At 45.4% G+C, this 24000-nt stretch overlaps 1 protein-coding gene across 2 annotated transcripts in view; it reads left to right on the forward strand.

Moving 5' to 3' along the window:
* Window positions 1-24000, forward strand: part of prex2 (phosphatidylinositol-3,4,5-trisphosphate-dependent Rac exchange factor 2) — a 140742-nt gene that overhangs the window by 32267 nt on the left and 84475 nt on the right. For both annotated transcript variants that reach the window (XM_076290911.1, XM_076290912.1), the window contains exons 7-16: window positions 996-1129; window positions 2152-2255; window positions 5307-5456; window positions 7144-7288; window positions 12836-12936; window positions 14434-14537; window positions 14960-15009; window positions 20644-20719; window positions 21496-21568; window positions 23168-23310. In XM_076290911.1, the coding sequence (XP_076147026.1) occupies window positions 996-1129; window positions 2152-2255; window positions 5307-5456; window positions 7144-7288; window positions 12836-12936; window positions 14434-14537; window positions 14960-15009; window positions 20644-20719; window positions 21496-21568; window positions 23168-23310 (1080 nt within the window). The remainder of the gene's footprint in view (window positions 1-995; window positions 1130-2151; window positions 2256-5306; window positions 5457-7143; window positions 7289-12835; window positions 12937-14433; window positions 14538-14959; window positions 15010-20643; window positions 20720-21495; window positions 21569-23167; window positions 23311-24000) is intronic.

The following is a 24000-nucleotide window of genomic DNA, read 5'->3' on the forward strand; positions in this document are numbered from 1 at the left end:
TTCTCCACACTCAAAGTGCTTAAAGGAGGCAGTGGGGGAGTGTGTGTGTGTGTGTGTGTGTGTGTGTGTGAGAGAGAGAGACAGAGACACAGAGAGAGAGAGAGAGAGAGAGAGAGAGAAGTAGAGAAAGAGAGACAGACTCTGACTCAGACCATTTCTCTTGCAGACAGTAATGCTTAGCACATTTTCTGGCTCAAGTGAGATTGGGTTCTGTAGGTTATATTTAGCTCGGGAGGGGTGAATGTGTGTGTGTTCGTGTGTGTTCGTGCGTGTGTGTGTCTGTGTATGGTGTGAGTTAGGGGATGAAACACGGAGCATAAATTCCAACTGAAGACAAGGTAAGGGGTAGTGGTGTTAGTTAGGTGGTTGAGGGTGGAGTGGTGGGGGGTCGGGGGTGGAATCGTTTATCAGGCTCAGCAATGTGGTCACCATCCCATGGACAGAGCTTCATATCAGCAGACTGTCAGGACGGTGTTATTATGCAGGACTAAACAGTAATCTTGTGTGTGTGTGTGTGTGTGTGTGTGTGTCTGTAGTAGTAATATTAGGAGACTGTCGGTACAGTGTCATTCTGCTGGAGTGAAAGCACTGATGTAGTGTATTAGGGTACTTTCCAGCACTGAAGCCTTGTGGATTTGCTCCAGTTCCCAAGATAGGGCACACATGGCTATTCCCAGAGCCCATATCAGACAGTCTCCCATTATAGAAGTGGACAGTGTGGTCAGAGAAGATATAACCTTTATCCATGTTTCTCAATTGAAACAAGTGAAAAAGAAAGAACACAGTTTCATGATTAACAGAAAATAGTTTGATGTTGTGGTGTTGGAACCTTCAATATTTTGTCTTCTCTTGCTACTTCTCACTGAAAGCGGGAACTGTTTGTCTTCTATCTGTTTGTCTTGTCTTCTAACTCTCTATTCCTGTCTTTGTTTTTGTTCATTCCTGAGTTATGTTGCTCCCTACAGCTGCATTCTGTTCTGTCTCGTCCTCTGCAGGGTTCTAACGTGACGGACACCTGCACTGAGATGCTCATGCATGGTGTTCTGCTGAAGATCTCGGCAGGGAACATTCAGGAGCGCATCTTCTTCCTCTTCGACAACCTGCTGGTGTACTGCAAGAAGAAGAACAGGTAACACTATAGACCTATCAGAGCACGGTGTTAGCAAAAACAATTAGAATATCTACAGTGTGTGTTTGTGTGTGTGTGTCTGTGTGTCTGTGTGTGTGTGTGTGTGTGTGTGTGTGTGTGTGTGTGTGTGAGTGTCTTTCTGTCTGTGAATGTTTGAGGAAATAAGAATGTGTGTGTGTGTGTGTGTGTGTGTGTGTGTGTCTGTGTGTGTGTGTGAGAGAGAGAGAGTCTTTTTGTATGGGATGTCATGGGCTGACTTGCTGGGGAGCACATGTATACTCTTTTCACACCAGCCCTGGTTTAACTGATGTTAGAGTGGGTTAAACCTGGCTTGTCTGAGCCTGCTTCACAACCCACCACCTACGTACACCTCTGGAGGTGGATTGGACAAGGGTCTGGGCAGGGTCAATTTTAGTGTGAATGGGACCTAATTTAGCTTCTCCCTCCAGTATTCCTGGAGAAACTCCGCATAGAGTTTTGTTATTGTTTGGGGGACAGGCTGCCCCCACTTTCCAGTTTTTGGAGCCTGGACTGCTTGCAGAGCTTGTTTTTCTTTACAGTGTACTCACGGGATGGGCTGCTAGCGGATTATGTAGAGATGTTCGCAGAATGTGACAAAAATGTTATGGGCTTGAAATTGCGTACAATCGCTGACTGCACTTTTAAATCAAATCAATAAATGTGAAAGTAAGAACAGGTGAGGTGTCACATCGTAACACTTCAACAAGCGTCCACAGCAAGAGCACCGCATACCTCAGGGATGCATGCAGAGGTGCTGGATTGCTCAAGTCCAGGAAGTAAAGGTCCAACCTCGACAACCATCTGGATGTATTCATCCTCCTAATTCCCAAGTCAAAGATCTGGGCCAACCAGTGACTCAAATCAGGGGTCTGAGTAGAAAAACATGGACTGGATTTTCAATCAGTTAGAGCTTTGTAGAACTTTGACACTGCTCGGTATAAAAGTGACACCACTTTTGCCGCCATATGTGACGACTCAAAGAAACACCTCTTTGTTGTCAGGCGTTTAAAGAACAGCAAGGCGAGCACGGAGGGCCCCCGGTACCTGTTCCGTGGACGGATCAACACAGAGGTCATGGAGGTGGAGAACGTGGATGATGGCACAGGTAAGGAATGCCTTAGAACATCTCAGTTAGAACTTAACATTCTATCACACAATAAGGGGTGGTCCGGGGACTTGGCGAGCCAGCAAGTATATGGGGCTAGTAAAATTGTAATATACATTTTGTCTTGATAGTCCACTGTGCAGGTGTGTTGGCCCACTGATATTTGTCCCTGTATGCCCCATGGCTAGTACACTACTGAACTCAACCTACCAGACTTAACACCCAGAATCCAGAGTCATGGCGTATAGTGGAACTACATGGAGCAGTGGTAGAGTATAGTAATATGCAGCTATAATGTGTACTAAGCAGTAATATGCAGCGTTACTGTAATGTGTACTAAAGTATTCATGCTCAGAAAGTTTTATTTAAGCCTGAGCTTTTATCTCTAATTATAATGGAATACAAACAGTATCTTGTGTGATCAATAATACTGCCTCGGTGCATATGGTGCCAGTTCAGACTCAGTTGAATTACTCTGCAGTTCTAACTTATCTAATGCATGAGAGAGATCGCTTATATACTGGTGAAAGAGTGGCTGTGCAGATGATGGGCTCGTTGTAGCTTCGCCCCAAAACACGTGCTGATTATCAGTTATATTTGTGAAAAGCAATAATTTTCCCTCCCTCAGGGGGGCTTAATATTGGGCCTTTTCTTATTCCACGCAAGTCACTCGGTCGGATGGATAGGTGGATGCATTTCAATTTATGACTAAACAGACGCCGGCTCCACACGCACACTGTGGTGGCTCGTGGGTGTTCTGCCGTCTCCCGGGACCCTGCTCAGCACGGCTCGACCCGAAACCGGGCGGCGCAGAACAGCACTGGTGCGCAGCAAACGTAGACAGCCTTAATTATATTGCATCTTGACTGGCTGGGGTGGGAGGCCAGGCAGGAGCGGGACTTCCCATGGCTTTCAGAGGCCTGGCGATGAGAGCCACCCAGCTCTCATTACTTCCCTGTTTAACTTTTCCATCATTTATCATGGCCCAGGCTAAATACACTTTCTTGCGGTGTAAGAGAGAGGCCCTGAAGACTTTTGGCATAAAACATATGTCTGATGGTTGGTGGTGGTTGATGTGAAATAATTTCTAATTCCCGTCCTGTACCACTGACAGCCGATCCATACAGAAAAGAGTAACACTTGGAACTGTTCGTCATGGAACTGTGGAACCGTCCATTCTGAGACATAGCCAAGTAATCAACAATGATATTGTTAAGTTATCAATAGGTTATGGAATATGCAATATATCCTGTCATGACAATAAGTGTAGAGTGATATAACAATGTTGTATTTACAGTTGTATACAGTCGTCTCTGGACATTTTATTCCATGACAGCCTATTTCTACATAACATAAACTATTATGTAACATAGACATCTCAGGATTGTAATGGAAATGACTGGTAATCAGAAGCTGATGCTGCCATTGGGTACAGAATGCCATGATTGCTAATGCCTGGTAGGTGTAGTAACATGCAAATACCATGCCAATGTCAATCTTATGATGTCAGTCAAGGTGATCTTTGATTGATCTTTTATCAATCACAACAAACAATGCTTACAGCACACCCCAATTCACACACAACCAACACACATGGACAAAAGCATCCAAAAACATAACACTTTTCAAAAGGACAATAGGAAATATTCAAAAGGTCAATTGATTCTAAGAGAAACCAAAGAAAAAGGGACTTTCATTGCCTTTTGGCCATTGAGCCATTTTCAGCAGACAGGGAGCGTGCTGGGGAGATCTCGCTTTCTCTTAAATCGATGAAAACTGCCACGAGGGCGTTTCTCTTTGTCCGCTGAGGCGAACAAGATCAATTGGAGCCTCTTCTCAGATCAGTCGGGTAATTCGTCTGGTTTCCACGGTGCCCAGGATTTGATAGGTGAATCGATGATGCTGTCAGACCTGGCCATCGGAACACTCGTGGCCGACATCATGCTGTTGCTTCAGTGCCAGATAGTTCATTTAGTTGTGCAGCCAGAGGGGAAATGAATTTGTAAAGATGAAACCTTCGAACATATTTGCCATGTGCACAGATGCTTTAAAATATGTAAACAGACATTTCAGCTGTGTAAAGATACAGTGACTTAATATGAGAAACGTTAAGATACCTCAGATGGATAAAGACATACCTAATCATAAACAGAAACTTAAAATTGTATGACAGTACTCTGTCATGCAGTTTTGATCGTATCATGCAAATGATCATCTTTCCTCAAAAAGTGATTAACAGTGATGTCACATGCTTTGTTAGACACCATTAGACTCGCGTACACAGATGTATCAGACTTCTCAAATGTATGAATGACTCCAGATTAAACATGTGCTCTGACAAAGGGATTAATTTTTATAGATAGCCTCTTAAGGGGCCAAGAACATTAAACACAAGCCCAGTACATCAAGAACAGCACATGGATTGTGGAAGCTTTTGTTTTCAGAAAGGGGGGGGGGGTTGTGAGGGAAAAGATTTAAGATTTCAGGACCTTGTTTGTTCTCTCATTCTTTTGTTTCCTACCCATGAGGCTGTTCCCATTCCGTGTTAGTGTGCCATAAGTCCTTTAATTACTGCAATCAATGAGGCCCAGTTGTCCGTGATCCGTTTTATTCGGAGGGTGTTTTTCCCGATGTCTGTTTCATGTGGCGCTGTTCATTTGTTTGAAACTTTTAGCACCCTCCACGGGATTTCGCGTTGTTGTCGTGCGCAGTTTTGAGTACATCCAGTTTGTCATCCTTGTCGGTTTGATAGATGGCCTGCGACTCGTGCGGAGGCTTGTGGAATTCAAAGAGCAGTCATGCAACGAGGGGCAGCCACATGAAATCAAACAGGCCTCAGAACAGTTCAAAAAGGAGTGCCAGGGAGACACAAAACAACCCCGACGAGAAATGTGTTTCACAAGTGTGGACGCGTTCTCAGTATTTATTCATATATAAATAAAAGAACCAGAGTGCAACAAAGAACTTGATCCTTCCCCTTTCTCTGTCTGCCCTGTGTTTATCGCGTCCCTCTCCTTTCCTCTGCCTCTGCCCTGGCCACTGGGACTGTAGCGGACTACCACAGCAGCGGGAACATCGTCAACAACGGCTGGAAGATCCACAACACGGCGAAGAACAAGTGGTTCGTGTGCATGGCCAAGACGCCCGAGGAGAAGCAGGAATGGCTGGAGGCCATCTTGAAGGAGCGTGAGAGGAGGAAGAGTGAGTACACGTGTGTTTGTACATTATGTGGAAACTAATGGACCAACAGTGCGTGGGTTCACCGGTGTAAAAGTTCCTACAGGAGAGGTTGTGCTATTTCTTGTCATTTCAGTTGAAAGGAGGGAAAGTAAATAGTATGAAATGTGTTCTGGTTTATAAAGTGATGACAACTCTGAAGTGTTGTCTGACTGATATAATTAAAATGTTATCAATGCCATCTCGGTGCAATCCTTAGGCTCCATTCACCTCTTGATTTGAAAGATGGGCTAATGAGCCAGTAGAGCTGGTTTGTGCCCACACATGTGTGGGAGGGACTTTAACTGATACGCCTCTGCCAAGATGGTCTGTTTACACTTGGCAAAAACATTGTTTTAATGATCAGATCATTAGGCTGCATGATCGCTGTATGATCAGTCACTCCATCCAAGCAGGTATGTGTCTTTTATTGTGATATTTAATTGCAATGTTTGGTTGACTGGTTGCCACTACAGTCAGATTGTATAGATACTGTATCTACTACATGTGTACCATACACATGAGCATCAGCACAAATAGAGCCCAGTTCCATGCGCATCCTGTGCTCATCCTGATCTTTTAACTGAATGAATGTGGGCAAGTGAAGCCTCACCCCGTATGAGAGGGAGGCGTCATGGCCGCCGGTCTAATTAACCGTGGCACAGGCCGTTAATCCAGCAGTAAGGTGTAATTGGCAATTAAGTTGTTAGGCGTGACGACATTAGTAGCCTACAGCGTTTGGTTGTCCTGATATCTGCATATCAAATGCAGTGATCCATGGCACAAGAACACAGGGCCAGAGGCATGTTATGTGCTGTTAATTCTCCCCTAATATGCTGACATGCTTGAGCCCAACCTTGCAATTATCTCTAGGAGCTACAGCATTGTGTACTGTGCTATTAGAGTTGACTCATTTCATTGTATAAATAATATTATGATTAACATTATGATCATTCTGCACAAAATCATATTATTTTATATATTACATGATGTTTATTGTTTGTCGTTGACATTTTTATTGTGTCTCATGCTCTGGTGGCGAGATACGCACAATGAATTTCTTTAATTTCTTGAATTTCCCCTTGGGATTAATAAAGTATCTATCTATCTATCTATCTATCTATCTATCTATCTATCTATCTACAAACATCAGAGTAGCATCCCCTAAAGCAACAAAAACCCCACAAGTAAACATTTGTTTAAAAAACATTCTGTTTAGAATACATGAAATACTGCATATTGCTGATACATGCCAAAGCCTTCTGCTTGAGAACTTTCCACTTTTACGATGTGGATGAATTGAAGAGTGCTTTGTATTGTTCATGCATACTATGCCTCATGCACATTGTGCACGTTTTTGAGAGCTGCGTGTTTGACCATCTCACGCTCGGCTCACAGCTAGCCCACATCTGTTCTGTCAGTGACTATGAAGGAAATGGTCCAGTGGCTGTGTGTGTGTGCGTGTGAATTCATGTGTTTGTGTGTGAAAGCAATTGTATCTTGGTGTGCTTATGTACTAGTGTGTGTGTGTGTGTGTGTGTGTGGGGGGGGGGGGGGTTGTGGGGGTTCATGACTTGTTTATGTGTGAGTGAATTCAGACATGAGTATTTCTGTGTATTAGTGTGTGTGTGTGTGCGTGTGTGTCTGACTGTCTCTCTGCCTCCTCTCATAGCCCTTAGGCTGGGGATGGAGCAGGACACCTGGGTCATGGTGTCGGAGAAGGGGGAGAAGCTCTACCAGCTGATGTGCAAGCAGGGCCACCTTATCAAAGACCGCAAGCGCAAGCTCACCACCTTTCCCAAGTGCTTCCTGGGCAGGTAGGTTGGCTCCACTTCCTGCTCTCTCTGCTCTGTCTCACAGAATATTGCATCTTGGGAAAAGAAACTGCTGCCTGTGTTAATGTGTGGCCCACCTGCTAGAGAAAGGTGTGAGCAGCACCACGTCAACTAAGCATTTAAGTCCAAGTGTGCTGTTGAGAAAAACGATTTATTTTATGAATATTTTATTCTATATTTTTACTATATTTTTTAATGAATAATGTAACATTCCTGTTTTGCACAAACTCATTATTTCTTGATTATTTGGTGCAAACCCACCAAATATATGGACATATCCAATAATCACAGGCAGGACAGTGGCACACATGTGCATGGACATTTGACATGGACATTTGGACCCCTCTTCTATTTCTATTATTTTGTGGGGTGCTTGTAGGGTCCATTTTGGTTGTTCTTAGTGTGTTAAGGCTTGCAGGAAGGAGGGCCGTTTAGTAAACTGAGCCCTTACTGAGCGAATAGAAAGCTAATGTGTCCCTGTCCGTCACAGGGCCCATTGACAGTGCTGTCGATATGACACAGCTTTAGTACTATAATCCAGAAAGGGTCTTAGCAGAGACTCAAATGTGGCTTTAAAACTCAAAAGTAGTCCAATAAATGGACTCTAAGAATGCGATAAATCCTGTTCTATTATAACATTACAAGCAGTAGACGGTATATCACTCCTTTGAGGCCCTTGCTGATGTTGGTGGTTGGTGTCTGTTTCCGTGACTAGCGTGTGAAAAGCACTCTGAATGCAACCATCTTTGTGTGGGACACTATTAATAGCACCCCTATTAAAGTCAAAATGGGTCCCCTCATCCTTCCTTTTGAGTCTAAATCTGTCAGGAGATGTGAAGGAAGGCGGCATGTTCTGTGGGGAGGGGGGGGGAGGTAGGAGCCCATCTGGATTTGAACCATCCGGGAGAAGAGGAGAAGAATCTGGATAATGTATCTGTGCCATTTAGTCACAGTGAAATCGGACCCAGAGGCAATCCAGTCTCCCCCAATGAATCTTGTTTAAAGATTATTGGTTGAATATCTGGGAGTGCCGGTCTCATTGAACACGGTCATAAATCAGGGGGATATGTTCCTGCTCACCCCTCACACACACACACACACACACACACACACACACGCACACACATACACACACACACACACACACACACACACACACACACACACACACACACACACACACACACACACACACACACATATACACACACACACACACACACACATACACACACACACACACACACACACACACACACACACACATATACACACACACGCACACACACACACACACACATATACACACACACGCACACACACACACATACATATACACATACATGTACACACACACACACACACACACACACACACACACACACACACACATATACACACACACACACACACGCACACACACACACACACAGACACACACACACACACCACTTCTGAGACTGGGACAGGGTTCAGTGTCAAGTCTCTGACAGAGCAGAGGATTATTTTAAGCCCTCCGCCGAGACATCCTTGAGGTAACTACCGTAGCAAGGTCATTATTTTCTCCCAGCACTATGTGTGTGTTGAATGGAGAAAGAATATCATTCAGTGTGTGTGTGTGTGTGTGTGTGTGGTGTAGTATCAGTCCTTGGATACGGTAAGTGTGTCTCTTGGTGTGCCTGTCTTTTTTCTCAGCACTTGCGTGCGTGTATACATGTGTTTGTGTCAAGCAATAGCATCATATTCTACTACAGAAAACGGGTTGCTGGAAATTGGTGACTCCATTAGGGGTTTATACATTTACGTTGCCAGCACACCAGCTGTTCTAGAATACTATGGTGTTCAACCGAATTTAAAATACCCTTTAAAAGGTGGTTTCAGCCATACAAACTTCCCTTTTAGTCAGATTGAATTATATAAGTTGTCTTACATAAAGAAGACTTCGTTTTTCAGAATGATATAAAACATAGATGCTCTTGCCTGTGAGTGCTTGGAGTGAGCTCAGAGAAAATGAGGCATCTGCCTGACTTTATGGAGGGAAGCTGCTTTCTCATTTCTTCAGAGTGGTCTGAGGGCTCTCCAACCATGATGTCCCCAACGATAAAAGGGCATTCTTGTTTCGGGTGGTAACCTACACTGGTAGGATGAATTGCTAGTTGAATGCACTAATACTTTTTTTTTACATTTTGAGTGAATGAGTGAGCTATACATCCCAAGATGTTAGCATTAAGAGTAAAGGTTGAGAGAGAGAGAGAGAGAGTGTTTGTAGACCTCTTCTTGTCCAGTGTGTGTGTGTTAACTTCACTCATTCATACAGACCCACATGTTGCCATCTGGTCTTGGCATCAGGGCCCTGCAGTCCAGATCCCTGTGAGTGAGTGAGTAAGGAGGGGGGGCGTGAGATCCAGCTTCAAGGGCTTGGCTTCCTCTGGACATATGCTAAAGGGTTTTGCCTTCAGGCGCCTGGTTCTTCAAACACATTGTGTCTGCAGTAATAGGGTGGCGGGGAAAGAGACTTCAGTGGGTCTTATGTTGTACAGCAATACACAGGAAACAAACTCAGCAGACTACTGAGGCCCGTGTTGACCTGCTGTTGTTTCGTTTGCACTGCCAATTCAAGAGTGTGCGTTGTATTCATTTAGACAGAGAAGACATAGTCCAACTTGTGCATATTTGTGGCTTGTGTATACACTGAGAGTGTGTATGTGTGTGTGTGTGTGTGTGTGTGTGTGTGTGTGTGTGTGTGTGTGTGTGTATGCGAGTATCTCTCTGTCTGTGTGTGTGTGTATGCAAGTATCTGTGTGTGTGTGTGTGTGTGTGTGTGTGTGTGTATTTATTTATGTTTATATCTGTGTGTGTGTGTTTATGGGGGATATAGTGTCTTTGCACCCCACACAGCACAGGACAAGTGTTATGCAAGAGAGTTATATGGAACGGTCTGGTCTGGAAAAGGAATGGCTCCGTCAGCTGAGGAGATTAAAAGCAGCACACACACACACACACACACACACACACACACACACACACACACACACACACACAGTCAGGACTGTGAAAATCCCATATGGTGTAAAGAGACGTATGGTCTTACGACTAGTGAAAGTGCATGCGTGAGGGATTCTCTTTTGGCTTTACAGTCCGGAAGACATATGTGACCAAACTCTCACTTACGCGTCTGTTCTCCAGATTTTAATTACTTTTGGCACTCAGTGTTTTCCTGAGTATTTTTTGGAGAGAAGTCCACCGCAATATCTTGCTGATTCGATACGGATGGGCTTTGGCTGTGGTCCTCACTGTTCAGATTGCAATGGCGGCTCCTCTCACTTTGAGCTTTTGAAGTGAACCACTGCTTTGAAGTTTTGGTCTCTTCAAGGGCCAAGTGATATGGCGATCCAATGTTTGCAAAACAATAGTTCTGTTTTTTTTTTAACACGTACTGGATTAAACAACACAGAAATGTACGTTGTAAATGCCCCCAGATAAAAGTCAGCCTTTTGCATCTGACTTGCACTGAGCATCTGACTGGAGCATAGGCTATACATTAAGCCCGTGCAGGCTGTGTTATCCTTCACGGAGAGGGAGGTAAATTTTTCTGCGTATACATACTCTGTCTCAGCTTGACTGATCCCCTGGGCGGTGTGCTTTGAAAATCTGGCCAATTTTTTGGAATTAAACTAACAGAATAAATATCCTAGTTAGTCCTGACACAAGGTATATATACACACTGCCACCACACCACCTCAGCTGTCAGGACCCTAATCACACTCACCAGGAGAGCGTTCATGTCTGTGGCAGGGGGAACAGCTTGAAACTGTTAGACGCCGCGATTCATGGCATAAGTGACTGCTATTTGTCATAAGGGGCCATGGGAGCTATGTATTCCAAACATACGGAGTGTTTTTCTATGCAGGGCTGGGTGAGAGAGGTTGACTAAATCTTCCATCATTCTTCCCTTGTGTCTCTTTCACTCCCGGGTCTCTCTGCTCCTTCGCTCCCTCGGCGTCATATCGGCCTGTGTGAGTCTCTCTCCATCTTTCCCGCCTCAAGTCATTCTCTCTCATTCTCTCTCGTTCTAATTCAAACAAGAATGTTATGATATCCTCTCAGAAAATAGGATGGTAGAGCTATGACTTGCTAAGCTCAGTGCAAGTAGCCATTCTCTCCTTGTTTCTGCTTTGCTCTCTTTTCTCTCTCCCTTCCTCTCTCTCTCTCTCTCTCTCTTCACTCTACTTTCTCTCTCTCCCTCCTCATGTCTCTCTATCTTTTTTCGGCTTTCCCCACTGGGTTCCACAAACTCTGGAACTCTGGGAAGACCGCAGCATTGCTCTGGTGGAGTTGGCCGTGTTTGTTTTGGTTTTGTGGAGAGGGACAGACGGCCGACGAGGGACGTGTGTGTGTGTGTGTGTGTGTGTGTGTGTGTGTGTGTGTGTGTGTGTGTAGGGGTACAGAGTGAGATATCACTTCCCCCTCTAACCCTCTGGAGTTCCCCTCCTACCTTGGCAACCTAATTATGCAATTTAGTCAATTTGGGCTTGGAGAGGGCTTGTGAGTGTCTTGGCTTATTTTGTGTGTGTGTGTGTGTGTGTGTGTGTGTGTGTGTGTGTGTGTGTGTGTGTGTGTGTGTGTGTGTTTCTCTCCCATCATGCTGTGAGTGATCAACATCAGGACTCAGTGGGTGCTCTTTGTTTGAGCCACTCAGAAATAGTCGGAGGTTTGTGGACAGAAGTTTGTGGACTTGGGTATCACGTTTCTGAAAAAACAATAAAGACCTGAACTGGGTTTAGATGTCACAATGAGCTCAATGTTTACATTTATTCTACATATCATACACACACTGCCCAGGCAAAACCGTGTAAATATACTGAAATCAGTCTGTATGTTATCTTTTGGAAAGATGTCTGATGTATCTTAAGGCAAATAGAAGACATCTGAAAAAAGTCTGGAAATGATACTGTGTATCCAGCTAACTCTTGTGAGATAAATCTGAGGACTGAAGTACATCCAGTCACTGTATATCTGGTTTGGTTTATTTGTTTCTTAATTAACTCCAAATACATACATACAAACAAACAATATGTAATCTGTATACATCAAATACATGTTGAAATAATGTGTGAAATAAGCTTTTTGGTACAGAAAAGTAGGCCTATATTTCAACAACTGTTAAAGACATTATAGCAGAAAAAATATTTTCTTTTGTTTTCTGTTTTATTTTTTGCTTGTACTCTGGACCCTGACATACAGTAGATTGTTGCTGCTGCTTAACCCCCACGGTGGTGTTGTGTCACTGGCTGAATAATGTATAAAATATACTGTGTATGACTTCACTACAGCTGTTTAGTCCCCATTGTGAGTTTCCCTTGCCCATAAGCCAATGTTATCATAATGTATTGTAACATATAATGTATTTGAGCTGATTGCAACTGTTCCTCCTCCAACGAAGGTTTGTGTCCTGGCTGCTGTGTTTTTATATGATCCATTCAGTGTATGGACTGAGTGCAGCTGGTTTCCTTGTGTGTATCCCTGCAGTGAGTTTGTGTCCTGGCTGATGGAGATCGGGGAGACGGATAACCCGGAGGAGGGGGTGCACCTGGGCCAAGCCTTACTGGAGAACGGCATCATCCACCACGGTCAGTTCCCCTTCCCTTTCCTCTCCAAAGACCTCACCTCATTCATCCCTGTTATTCCTATCAAAGCCTGACAACCAGGGCTTCCAACAGGCCAACACAGGCTTGAGCCTGTTAACCCCTCTGGGTCTGTCTTTTGCTTTTGCTAAATGATTCAGAAGATTTGTACACCGGAAAAGACATCTCTTATGACTGACAGTTGACAGTTGAGCATCTTTGGCTTGTCTACAAGAGCAGCAGACAGACCAGGGTCCCTTAAAGGGTCGACAGAGCCTTGAGGAGAACGTTTTATTTAAACAGCACGTCCAACATGTCACGGCCCAGTGCCGTCCACACTGATGTGGACCATATTCTCGTTGCACCTTCTTCCTCATGGACATACTCGTAGCTGTCACGGTTTGTTACCGGTATTATTAACAGTAACTACAAAATGACCCTCGCAGGACACCATAACAATGATATCATCCCAGGACGTTGGACATGGGGGTGTTGAAAGGCATGTGGAGCAGATGGCTTCTTTATAAGCAGTGGAAGTGTAGCGTTTACTTTAGCAATTATAAATATTCATCCTTTCGCACCCTCTGTTTGTTTTAGATTGCCCAAATTGGTGCTCTGCAGCCTGCCTGAGGGAAAAGGGGTGGGACTCTTTTACTTAATGTATTCACACCATATCGTACAGTATCTACATTAGTGTGTGTGTGTGTGTGTGTGGGGGGGGGGGTATAGGTACCTGTGTGTGCTTGTGTATTTGAATTCCATGCATGTGTGTGCGTGTATGTATATATGTGTACATGCATTTGTGTCTGTGTGCCTGTATTTGCGTCTGGGTGCCTAATAGTGTGTGTGTTGGTGTGTGTGTGTGCGTACAAGTGTATGTTCTTTTTCCTGAAAAGCGACTGTGCCCGGTCCAAGTAGGCCACTGAATCTCTTGCCTCTCTTGCCGGTTTCTCCTGTCCGACGACAGCCCAGAAATGAATTTGGGCCTTCGGAGTCTCACTTCAGCTCAGTGGGAAAACAGTCTAGAGGGGCCAACACAGAGACTCAACTAGACTCTCTGTGGGGTGGGGTAGCTTCATAGAGTGGAACCCCACCCCCCAGATGACTGTTCTGGAAGCGAACAAGCCTCAATGCCACTTGCTTGAGGAAAGATTGTTTTGAACCAAATGTTTACTATTACTGTAAAAGGTTCTTCAAAGCTCTTTCAGCTGAAGTTTTGAAAGTAGCTGTCCTATCTCTAAATGCAGGGCTTGGATTACAAACAGTAGGTGCTTCCCTTGAGGCAGAAACGGAGGCGCTGTTTGATTTGGAGCTGGATGCTTAGAGGTTATAGTGCCTCTATGTTTGGTATCCCCAGTGTGGCCAGTCATGCGGGCCAAAATAAAGCTCTTTTGCCTTGTGGTCATTTCAGTCTCCCTGCATTGACCTCACTGTCCGTCGTGGCGGTTGCTCGGTTGTCAGAAATGTTCTTACGGAACGTTCTCATTCTTGTTCTCTCTGCAGTGACAGACAAACACCAGTTCAAGCCCGAGCCAGTGCTCTACAGGTTCCGCTATGACGACGGCACGTACCATCCCCGGAGCGACATGCAAGATGTCATCTCCAAGGTAACCAGCCATGGGTCCATTGTGCGGCCCACCGCCCTAACGCTTATGGATTGTTTTTGGCCCGACCTGCCGACGAGGCGTCCCAATATGCTAACCATCACTTTGTCTGTGTCCATTTCTCCCTCCCTCGTGTTTGTGTTTCGCTCCCCGCACATCTGTCACTTCCTGTCTCTCTGTCTCCCCATGTCTCTGTCTCCTTTCCACTCTCTCCCTCCTTTTCACTCACTCTTTCTTCCTGTCTTTTTCTCATTCTTTCTCTCTATCCCTCTCTCCTTGCCTCATCTCATCCTTCTCTACTTCTTCTCCCTCTCTCATCTCTCCTTCTCTCTTTTCCTCCTGTCTCACCTTTGCTCTTGCGCTCTCTCTCTCTCTCTCTCTCTCTCTCTATCTATCGCTCTGTCTCTCTCTTTCCATCTCCACAGGGTGTCCGGCTGTTCTGCAGGCTCCATAGTTTATTCACTCCAGTGATCAGGTAATGGCTCCAGTGCACAGCCTTGCCTCATTAAACATGTCTCTCTCTCTCCAGACATTTACACACACACACACACACACACACACACACACACACACACACACACACACACACACACACATACACGCACACATTTGCCCATATTCACACACACACACTCACACTCACACGCACACACACACATGCATGCGCACACATACATACACACACGCACACACACGCACACGCACGCACACATACTGGTGTTGCCAGGTGCGACTAGACTCCTGTGGCTCCAGCTCCTCTCATTCCCAGTGTCTCTGCAGCTCTCTCTCTGTTGAGCTATATATAGCCCCTGCCCAAAAAGAGTGACATCAGAGGACAAACTGATTTCCAAAAAAAAGTGCCGAATCATTGCTGCCCCAAAACCAATAGCCCACAACAATTTCCTCTCCTCTTTCAGTCAGATGAGATACTGGAAACTTGCACAATTATCGCAAATTGCAATATGAACCAACACAATTAATGGTGCACAGTTAATTTTGTCACATTTATATTCATTTCATCCTCCTTGGCTATGCCACTTTTGGTTGGTGGGTATACGTAGTGTGTGAGTGGCACAGCAATTCTGATTGGTGAGCTTCATGGTCGGTCGGGGGTGCACCAGGTGTGCCTTCCAATCAGGGGTGGCACCAATTAAAGAGACATTTGAAAAATGTTGAACTGAATCAATTAATTTGACATTCAAAGATCATATCGCAAATCGCAATCACAATATCTGTAGATATTTTAGATATATTAGGTATTTCCCCCAAATCGTGCAGCCATACTCTTTACTGATCTGGGATGCGTTTCCCAAAACCATAATTGCTAACCTGTTAGCAACTTAGTTGGCTGGCAATGGGAAATTGCATTGCAACCAACAAAGTTGCTAACTTAGTTAGCATCTATGGTTTTGGGAAACGCACCCCTGGTAGGTAGCAGATGCAGTAGATAGATGAATGTATAGCGATGATCGGGAGAAGGAGAGAGAGAGATAGAGGTTTAACAGCCATGGTTTGCAGGGGTGGGGGGGCAGCATCCTGAGTCCACTAGCTGTGGAGGAATGGAGGCCATTTTACAGACACCCATGGAGGACGTTTCCTGTGGTCCGAGCCATATGATGTTTACTCACTGAGGGTCAGAGCGAAGTCTCCATTCATCAGGGTGACAAAGGAGCACTTCCTGTCTTGTGGGGGTCATTTGTGTGTCTGTATGGTGGTATTGGTGTCAGCGTGATTTGTGTGTGTGTGTGTTTGTGTGTGTATGTGTGTGTGTGGGGGTGTCTCTGTGAGTCTGATGGTCTCTTTGTTGGTGTGTGTGTGTGTCTGTGTGTGTGTGTGTCTGTGTGTGTGTGCTTTCAGAATTAATTCACACAGCTTCTGTTTTGAAGCTGCCAACATATGTTTTACATTACAACTCTGGAGTAAATTGTATTTAAAGTCCTTTTACACGCTCTGGGCGTCTTTTTAAAATGAAAATAACAATTACAAGCTGAGGACTGAGATGTTCCTATAACAACCAGCAAAATGGAGTTGATAGCAGTTGAGAAACTTATTATGATCTTTTTGAAGCATTGTGAATCTAGCTTGTTAGCTAACATTAGCTCACATTGGTATGGCAGTAAAAGACATCCTCAGCCATTTTTTGGAATAAATACTGCCAGCGGTTTTTCTGAAACTGAAAAAGCACCCTGTTCTTCTTGCCAAAACAAAAACATGCCAAGTGTGGACATAAGGAAAGACTGTACAGTGCTATTATTGTATCTCATCATCAAGATTAAATCACAGATATAAAAAAAAACATTCAGTGACATTACAAGTCTGGTGTTGTTCTGCTAAGATACAAATGTAATTATAGTGTGTTTGGAATCATCATAGAGAATACAACAGATTATGTCACCCCTAATTTATACTCTCTATGATTTGAGAACATGACATTAATCTTCGGAGCTCCATAATCCTCTATTTTAGGGATCAACTTCGACTAACAACACAAACAATGAACAGCAATGAACGCGTTCTGGAGGGTATCCTTCCAACATGGCGGATACCGTGATTTCGGGCGAAGATTCTAGAGCGCTACATTGTCGTGACGACACCTCCTCATTCCTAATAGACAGCAGCTTCTTTGTGCCACTCGAGGAACACAGACCCAGATCCCAAACGATCCCAGATCAGAAACGATCCTAGATCAGAAACGATCCCAGATCAGAAACGATTCCAGGAAGATAGATAGTGAGATAGAGAGAGAAAGAGAAAGAGAGAGAGAGATTATTTAAACCTCAAAGAAAACGTATTAGCCGACTTCGAGATGGATCCGTGCCAGTTCCCTCTCAGGTCGGTATCACGCTGGTAACAAAAAACTCCTGAAGACCCAGCTCTTTAGAGAACATCTCCTCTCATAGCACCACTCACAACAAGTCTTGCTGATCCTAGCACTCACCAGCCGTCTTGAACTGAGACGTAACAGCACTCACCGATGCACTTATTCTTACTGTACTCTACTGTTTTTAAACTGTTCTTTAAATTGTCCTAAAATTGTTGAGAATCGCTTTAAAACTTAAAATTGTTACCATGTTGTAAGTCGCTTTGGCTAAAAATGCGTCAGCCAAATGTAATGTAATGTAATGTAATGTAATGTAATGTAATGTAATGTAATGGTATGGTGAGCTCCATCAGCGGCTGTTGACGCGGGGAGGAGCGCCGATGCGTTCCAGCTGGTCAGGTCAGACGTCAGCGAGAGAGTCCTGCAGGACCAGTTTCAAATGGGTCTAAGGCCCAAATGCGAAACAGGTGCAATGTGGGAAATTTGGCAGCGGCTGAGGCCCACAGTAAATTAAATTCCCCTTGCTCAACACAACGTTAATGGAGGCTTTTGTTGGGGCTGCGTGCTCTTGTGCTACTTTCTTGTTTTGTGACTGTTTGTGCATGCTTGTGTGTGAGTGTATGTATATGTGTTTTTGTGTATGGCTGTCTCTGTGTGTATGTGTAAATGAGTGTTTGACTCTATGTGCATGCATGTTTTTGTTTGTGTGTGTGTGTTCGTATTTGAGTATCAGTTTGTGTATCATGTACTATAGAGAATTGTTTGTTTGCGTTGTATTTGTGTGCTTCTGTTAACACGATGCATGATGCTGTGTGTGTGTGTGTGTGTGTATGTGTGTGTGTGTGTGTTTGTGTGTTTGTGTTTGTGTGTGTGTGTGTGTGCATTTGTGTATGTACTTGTTCTCACAGGGATAAACTGGGATAAACTGGAGGTTCCACAGCCCATCTCTAGCTCAGCGCCTGCAGAATCAGACTTCTCTAATTGTCTCCTCCAGCTGCAATCTAATTAGCTGGAATTTCCTGCTGGAAGGGGGACTCCAGAAGGGCCTATAGACACCCATGCCACCTCCCAATTCAGCCCTAAACAATCCCCTCCACCATCCCACTTCAAACCCCTTGGAATGTTATTAGAAAAATAAGCCACTGTCTGTACAATGAGACAGAGGAGTTTTGAACAGATGCACATGATTTGATCAGATAATCTCAGAGGGGCTGTAATACTAGCAGAAGAAGACAGAATACAGAGCACAGATATTAAAAGTAAAAAAAACTATGTGGCTGTCTTTCTGCAGGCCATAAACTCTGCAGTTATGGTTATCTTGGAGGCAAACAGGCCATTTAAGTTTCGGGGTGACCTTCCCAAGACACTTATTCTTGAGTGCACACACACACACACACACACACACACACACACACACACACAGAGCGAAAGCCTGTTCCTGTAGATTGCATGGCACTCGTGCTGAGCATATGGTTGTGCTGGGCCCTGTGTTTGCCTCTCATTTGTCACTTTGACAGCCGGCAAGGAGAGTAGCGGAGTGGAGAGGAGCGGTCTCGGCCACGGGCCCTGGACACTCACACACACACACACACGCACACACACACACACACACACACACACACAAAAACACACACACACGCACACACACACACACACACACACACAGAGGAGCGGCCACGGGCCCTGGACACTCACACACGCACACACACACACACACACACACAGAGAGGAGTGGTCTCGGCCACTGGCCCTGGACAGTGGACACTGCTGTTTCAGCCAGAGGAAGAGGGGAAAGAGCAGGCCTGGTGTTTAGTGCGTGGCACAGGGCAAGCATGTTTAACTGATGAGGTCAAAAGCTCAATGCTTGGCCCCCACCGCTCCCCTTGTGCCAAAATAAAAAAAGCAACAGAGAGAGAAAAAGAGTGAAAGGCAAGAAGCGGAAATCCTGACGTTAGAACAGAGTTAGTTGTGTAATGGAAACCGCTGCGCTGGCAGCTCAGTGTACTTAAAGTATGCGTGTAGAACTCAACCGAGCGCCTGGGTTTGCTTTCCAAGCGGAGCCTGTGGCTGTGTCTGTCAAAATGCTGCAAAGTCGGGTGGGGGAAGCGCTCGGTCGAAAGGACATCGGAGGGACAATTACCCCTGCCTCTCGTCTCCCGCTGACCGCTGCTGGACGAAATTGGATTTGGCCCGCGGGTCGGTTTTCTGAGCCATGTAAGGGTGTGGGCTGTGGGCAGGGCTGGACTTTCCAGCGAGTGTTAGTGACCACCACCGCCGCCGCCGCTGCCACTGCCGGCCTCCATGCCTCCCTCCCGCTGCTGGCCTCTGCTAGGGTTGTCCCCCAAGAGACCCTGCCTTCATGGGAAATTCACAGCTCTGGTTCAGAGCGGGCTCCCAGGGTTTGGCATGGCCTCGCTCCCAGACGCATGCACCCTCGATGGCACACCGCTTCAGAAATAACCACTTAACCCTGTGCGCACACAAATAATACCTACTATAAATACATTATATGGAGGGGTTAAAAGTACAGTCTTCAAACAGAGAACATACAAATTGTAGTAACATTGTAATAACACAGGGTGCATTCATAAAGTCATAGTGACCTGAAAAGCAGTCAGTTTAAATAATCTTTTAATTTTCAAGTTTTGTTTCTGTCTCAACATTTTTCAAACATTGTTCAAACATTTCGGTATGCATATAAACCTCCTGGTGTGACCGGAAGATCTCTGGCCATCCTCTGGCCAGTCTGATTTGGGCGGTTGAAATGCTCAAGTTGTGACTCACTCACTCACCCCTCTGTGTCCCCCGCCGGAGGCCCGGGGGCCTGGTGCCTGGGGCTCAGTGGCAGTGTCTGGGGTCAGAACTCAGCGGAGAGCCTCCCTGGTGTTTGGACAGGAGGGGTTGAGGGAAGAGTGGTGTTTTCCCCCGCTGACTGATGCTGAGGAAGTGCCTGTTATGACAAGAGACCCAGGGGCAGGCATCTTGAATGTCTTGCCCCATAGGGTCTGTGTGTGTTTGTGTGCTTTTGTGTGTGTGTGTGTGTGTGTGTGTGCGTGTGTGTGTGTGTGTGTGTGTGTGTGTGTGAATGTGTGTGTTTGTGAATGTGTGTGTTTGTAAGTGTGTGTGTGTGTGTGTACGTGTGTAAGACCCCAAAAGGTCTCAGAGGTCATGTTGAGATCTTGATGTCCTGGATCAAGTTCAAGGTGCATGTGTGCGTTTTTCCACAGATGTGTTCCCTCATACATTTTTTCATTCACATTGTTGGTCTTCCCTCTTGTTTGTAAACAGAGATAAAGACTACCATCTGAGAACATACAAATCCGTTGTGATGGCGAACAAACTAATCGACTGGCTCATTGCACAGGTATTTGCATGAATGTATCATTGTGATTATTATTATAATGTTTTTAATTTATTTCCTTCTTGTGTGTGTGTGTGAGTGTGTGTTTGTCTTTGGCACGAATGATATTATTGGCTTGTGTAATGCATATTGGAAACACATTGGCTCCCAAGGAACTGCAGAGACTTGAAAGGGAGGAAGGAGGAAGTGGCTGTTTTCTAAATAGCCAGGTCACTTCAAATATGTCCAGGCGGAAACAGACTGAAACTATAAACCCCAGCATGGCTGCGAGATCTCGCCTTTTGTCACCACGACCAAAAAGTGTGCAAGTATTTGCGGAAAAAAAAAAGCACTAGAGAAGCTGGAAACTGAGAATTGAGCATCTGGGTATGAGTCAAACAGCTGTTGGAGATGAACTGAGAGCCCACTTCCAGAGTGGCACTTCTCACTCCTCTTATGCCGTATCAATGAAGATATGATGAACTGAGAACCCACTTCCAGAGTGGCACTTCTCACTCCTCTTATGCCGTATCAATGGAGATATGATGAACTGAACTGAACTGAACTGCAACAAAAGCTCGGCTAGCGGCCGCATCTGCCTCTGTTTGCTGCCATTCTCCCTGTCCACTCTATGTGAATGTGACCCTCCTCTGTGGACGGCCCTCTGCCCAGCCACTCAGAAGCACAATGGCCAGAGTGTGAAGGGTTCCTTTGACATTTTGAGGCTCACCAGGCAGACAATGATGGAGCCTTTCTTTCTCTCTCTCTCTCCCCCTCCCCCCTCCCTCCCCCGTGTCCAGGGTGATTGCCGGACCAGGGAGGAAGCTGTGATTCTGGGGAAGGAGCTGTGTGACAACGGCTTCATGCACCACGGTAGGGCCAAACAACCGAATGTACTGTACATGTTCAAGAGTGCAAAAGACTGGGCCTCAGGTCTGGCCTTGATCTGGTGCAGACCTGGGCCACATCACAGCCAAATCTGATTCAGATTTATGAATGATGCAGTCTAGCATCAGACTGCACAATGAAAAACACAAATTCTTTTTTGGTTCCCTTTTTCCTGCATGCTGTGCTCTAAGGGTTTTTGTGTGTGTCATATTGTTATGTCATTATGCTAGGGTTCCAAAGCATGCCAGAAAGTGTTTGGCACTTGGCAGTCTCCAATTGCAGGTCTTTTCCTATAAGCTTGTGTGTGTGTGTGTGTGTGTGTGTGTGTGTGTGTGTGTGTGTGTGTGTGTGTGTGTGTGTGTGTGTGTGTGCGTGTTTGCATCTGTGTGTGTGTGTGTGTCTGTGTGTGCATGCGTTTGGATGGGGGTGTAGTCAGTGCCTGGTTTGCCTCAGAGCAGTCAGCATTGGGACAGCACCAAAACAATTTCTGCTGGTCCAAGTGTGAAGGGTTGGTTGCCACGGTGACAGATTGTTTACAGGATTTGAGGCTTTCAGATTTTAAGAGACGTGCCGTCCAGTGCCAAAGTCCACATCATACGCCAGTGAGTCACCATCTATCTCTCGTTTCCCCCAGTGATGTAACCATTTCACGACTGCCCGCAATTACGTTTTCATACGCAGCAAATCAATGACAAATGTATGGAACATAATTACTGTAAAAACGACAATATTTTCATGTCAGATCCAGCATGCAACTCTAGATATTCGTGACAGTAACATATTATTATTTTTTTCTGACAACTGGTCGAATATCTGACCCCCTCTTGTTCATAAAATGAAAGAGCTGTTCAGGAAACTGCAGTTATTTTTGCTCATTTCTCACTTGGGCCAGGGGGGTTGAGGGGTGGGGGTTGGGGGGTTGAGGGGTGGGGGTTGGGGGGGGGTTAGGGGGGTTGAGGGGTGGGGGTTGGGGGGGTTGTCACTGTCTTTTGTAGTTGAGTCTAGATGTATGTGGGTGGTGGTGGTGGCTATGTGGCGATTATGCCGCCATAGCAACATGTTTAAATCCTGACTATGGCACTCTCCTTCTGGTCGCCCATGCCAACAGGACCTCGGTCGAAGACCGAAGCCTGCATGCATACGTACACCCCCCCCCCCCCCCCCAGACACACAGGTCCTCTCCATAGTCCTTCACTGTCTGAATATGCATGTTAGATTGAAGAACTTCAGCAACTTCAGCTACTAAACCCAAAGTTTGTTTGCTACCTCTAGTTCCCCAAACCTCTCCAAAAGATTAAAGGACCTTTGTATGACATGTAACAGGAAGGTTTGTCTGCACTAGCCCATAACAATATATTCAGTGCTTTAAACAGTGTGTTGGATGACAGTCATGCATTGCTTATTGATATGACTCTGTAAGGGAAGAAAAAAAGAGGGATGCTTTTGGAGAGGTAAGCATCTCTTCTGATGGGAGAGGAAAGACGTGGGACGCAGGAATTAATGGCAGATGTCCTCTCTCTCTCTCTCTCTCTCTCTCTCTCTCTCTCTCTCTCTCTCTCTCTCTCTCTCTCGGGTTTTTTACAGTGCTGGAGAAGAGTGAGTTCAAGGATGAGCCGTTGTTATTCCGCTTCTTCGCCGACGAAGAGATGGAGGGATCCAACACCAAACACAAGCTCTTGAAGCACGACCTGAAAATAGCCGAGAACGTCATCGCCAAGTCCCTGCTGGTGAGAGAGGCCGCGTCGAGCTTAATTGCCTGCAGCTGACAGCCTAGACAATGGCTCTGGCCGTTGGCCATTCCCTGTGCCTGTTCCTTTGTGTTGCAGTTTGTATTTGAGTCCGTTTCAGGTACCTAGAGGCTCACCTGTGATCAGGTGATTACATGCACGTGTGCAATAGTAGTGCAATAGACCAACCCATCTCTCTTTTTCTGTCCTTTCTCCACATGTTGTGTCCCTTCTCCAATCGGTAGAACCTACATTGGACACTCCAGTTACACTCCAATTACCATATATTATTATTGAAATTCTATTCTAAAATTCTATAAAGCAGACAATTCTGTCCAAATACTATTCCAATTCTGCGACTATTCCAATTCTACTACTTTAATGCTACTCCAACTCTACTGGCTTTTTAATAAAATATTCTCATTATGTTAGTGTGTTTGACTGGTTCTAACCCCGCTCCAAACCTCCAAACCCAACCAACTGCCCCAACCCCCCCCCCCCCACCACCACCACCACCACCACCACAAACACACACACACACACACACACACATCTTCTTCTCCGCTCCCTTCCATACGTCTCCAGTCTATGCATCATCATCATCAGAACACACATCAGTGCGGGCCGGCGGAGCCAGACTCCCTGCGTCAGGCTTATGAATGACTAGCTCCCAGCCTGCCTGCCTGCAGT

The sequence above is a fragment of the Alosa pseudoharengus genome, unplaced genomic scaffold (assembly GCF_046254945.1).
Source record: "Alosa pseudoharengus isolate Yale_2024_CS ecotype anadromous, Long Island Sound unplaced genomic scaffold, YU_APseudo_1.1 YU_APseudo_1.1_scf_18, whole genome shotgun sequence".
Classification (NCBI taxonomy): Eukaryota; Metazoa; Chordata; class Actinopteri; order Clupeiformes; family Clupeidae; genus Alosa; species Alosa pseudoharengus.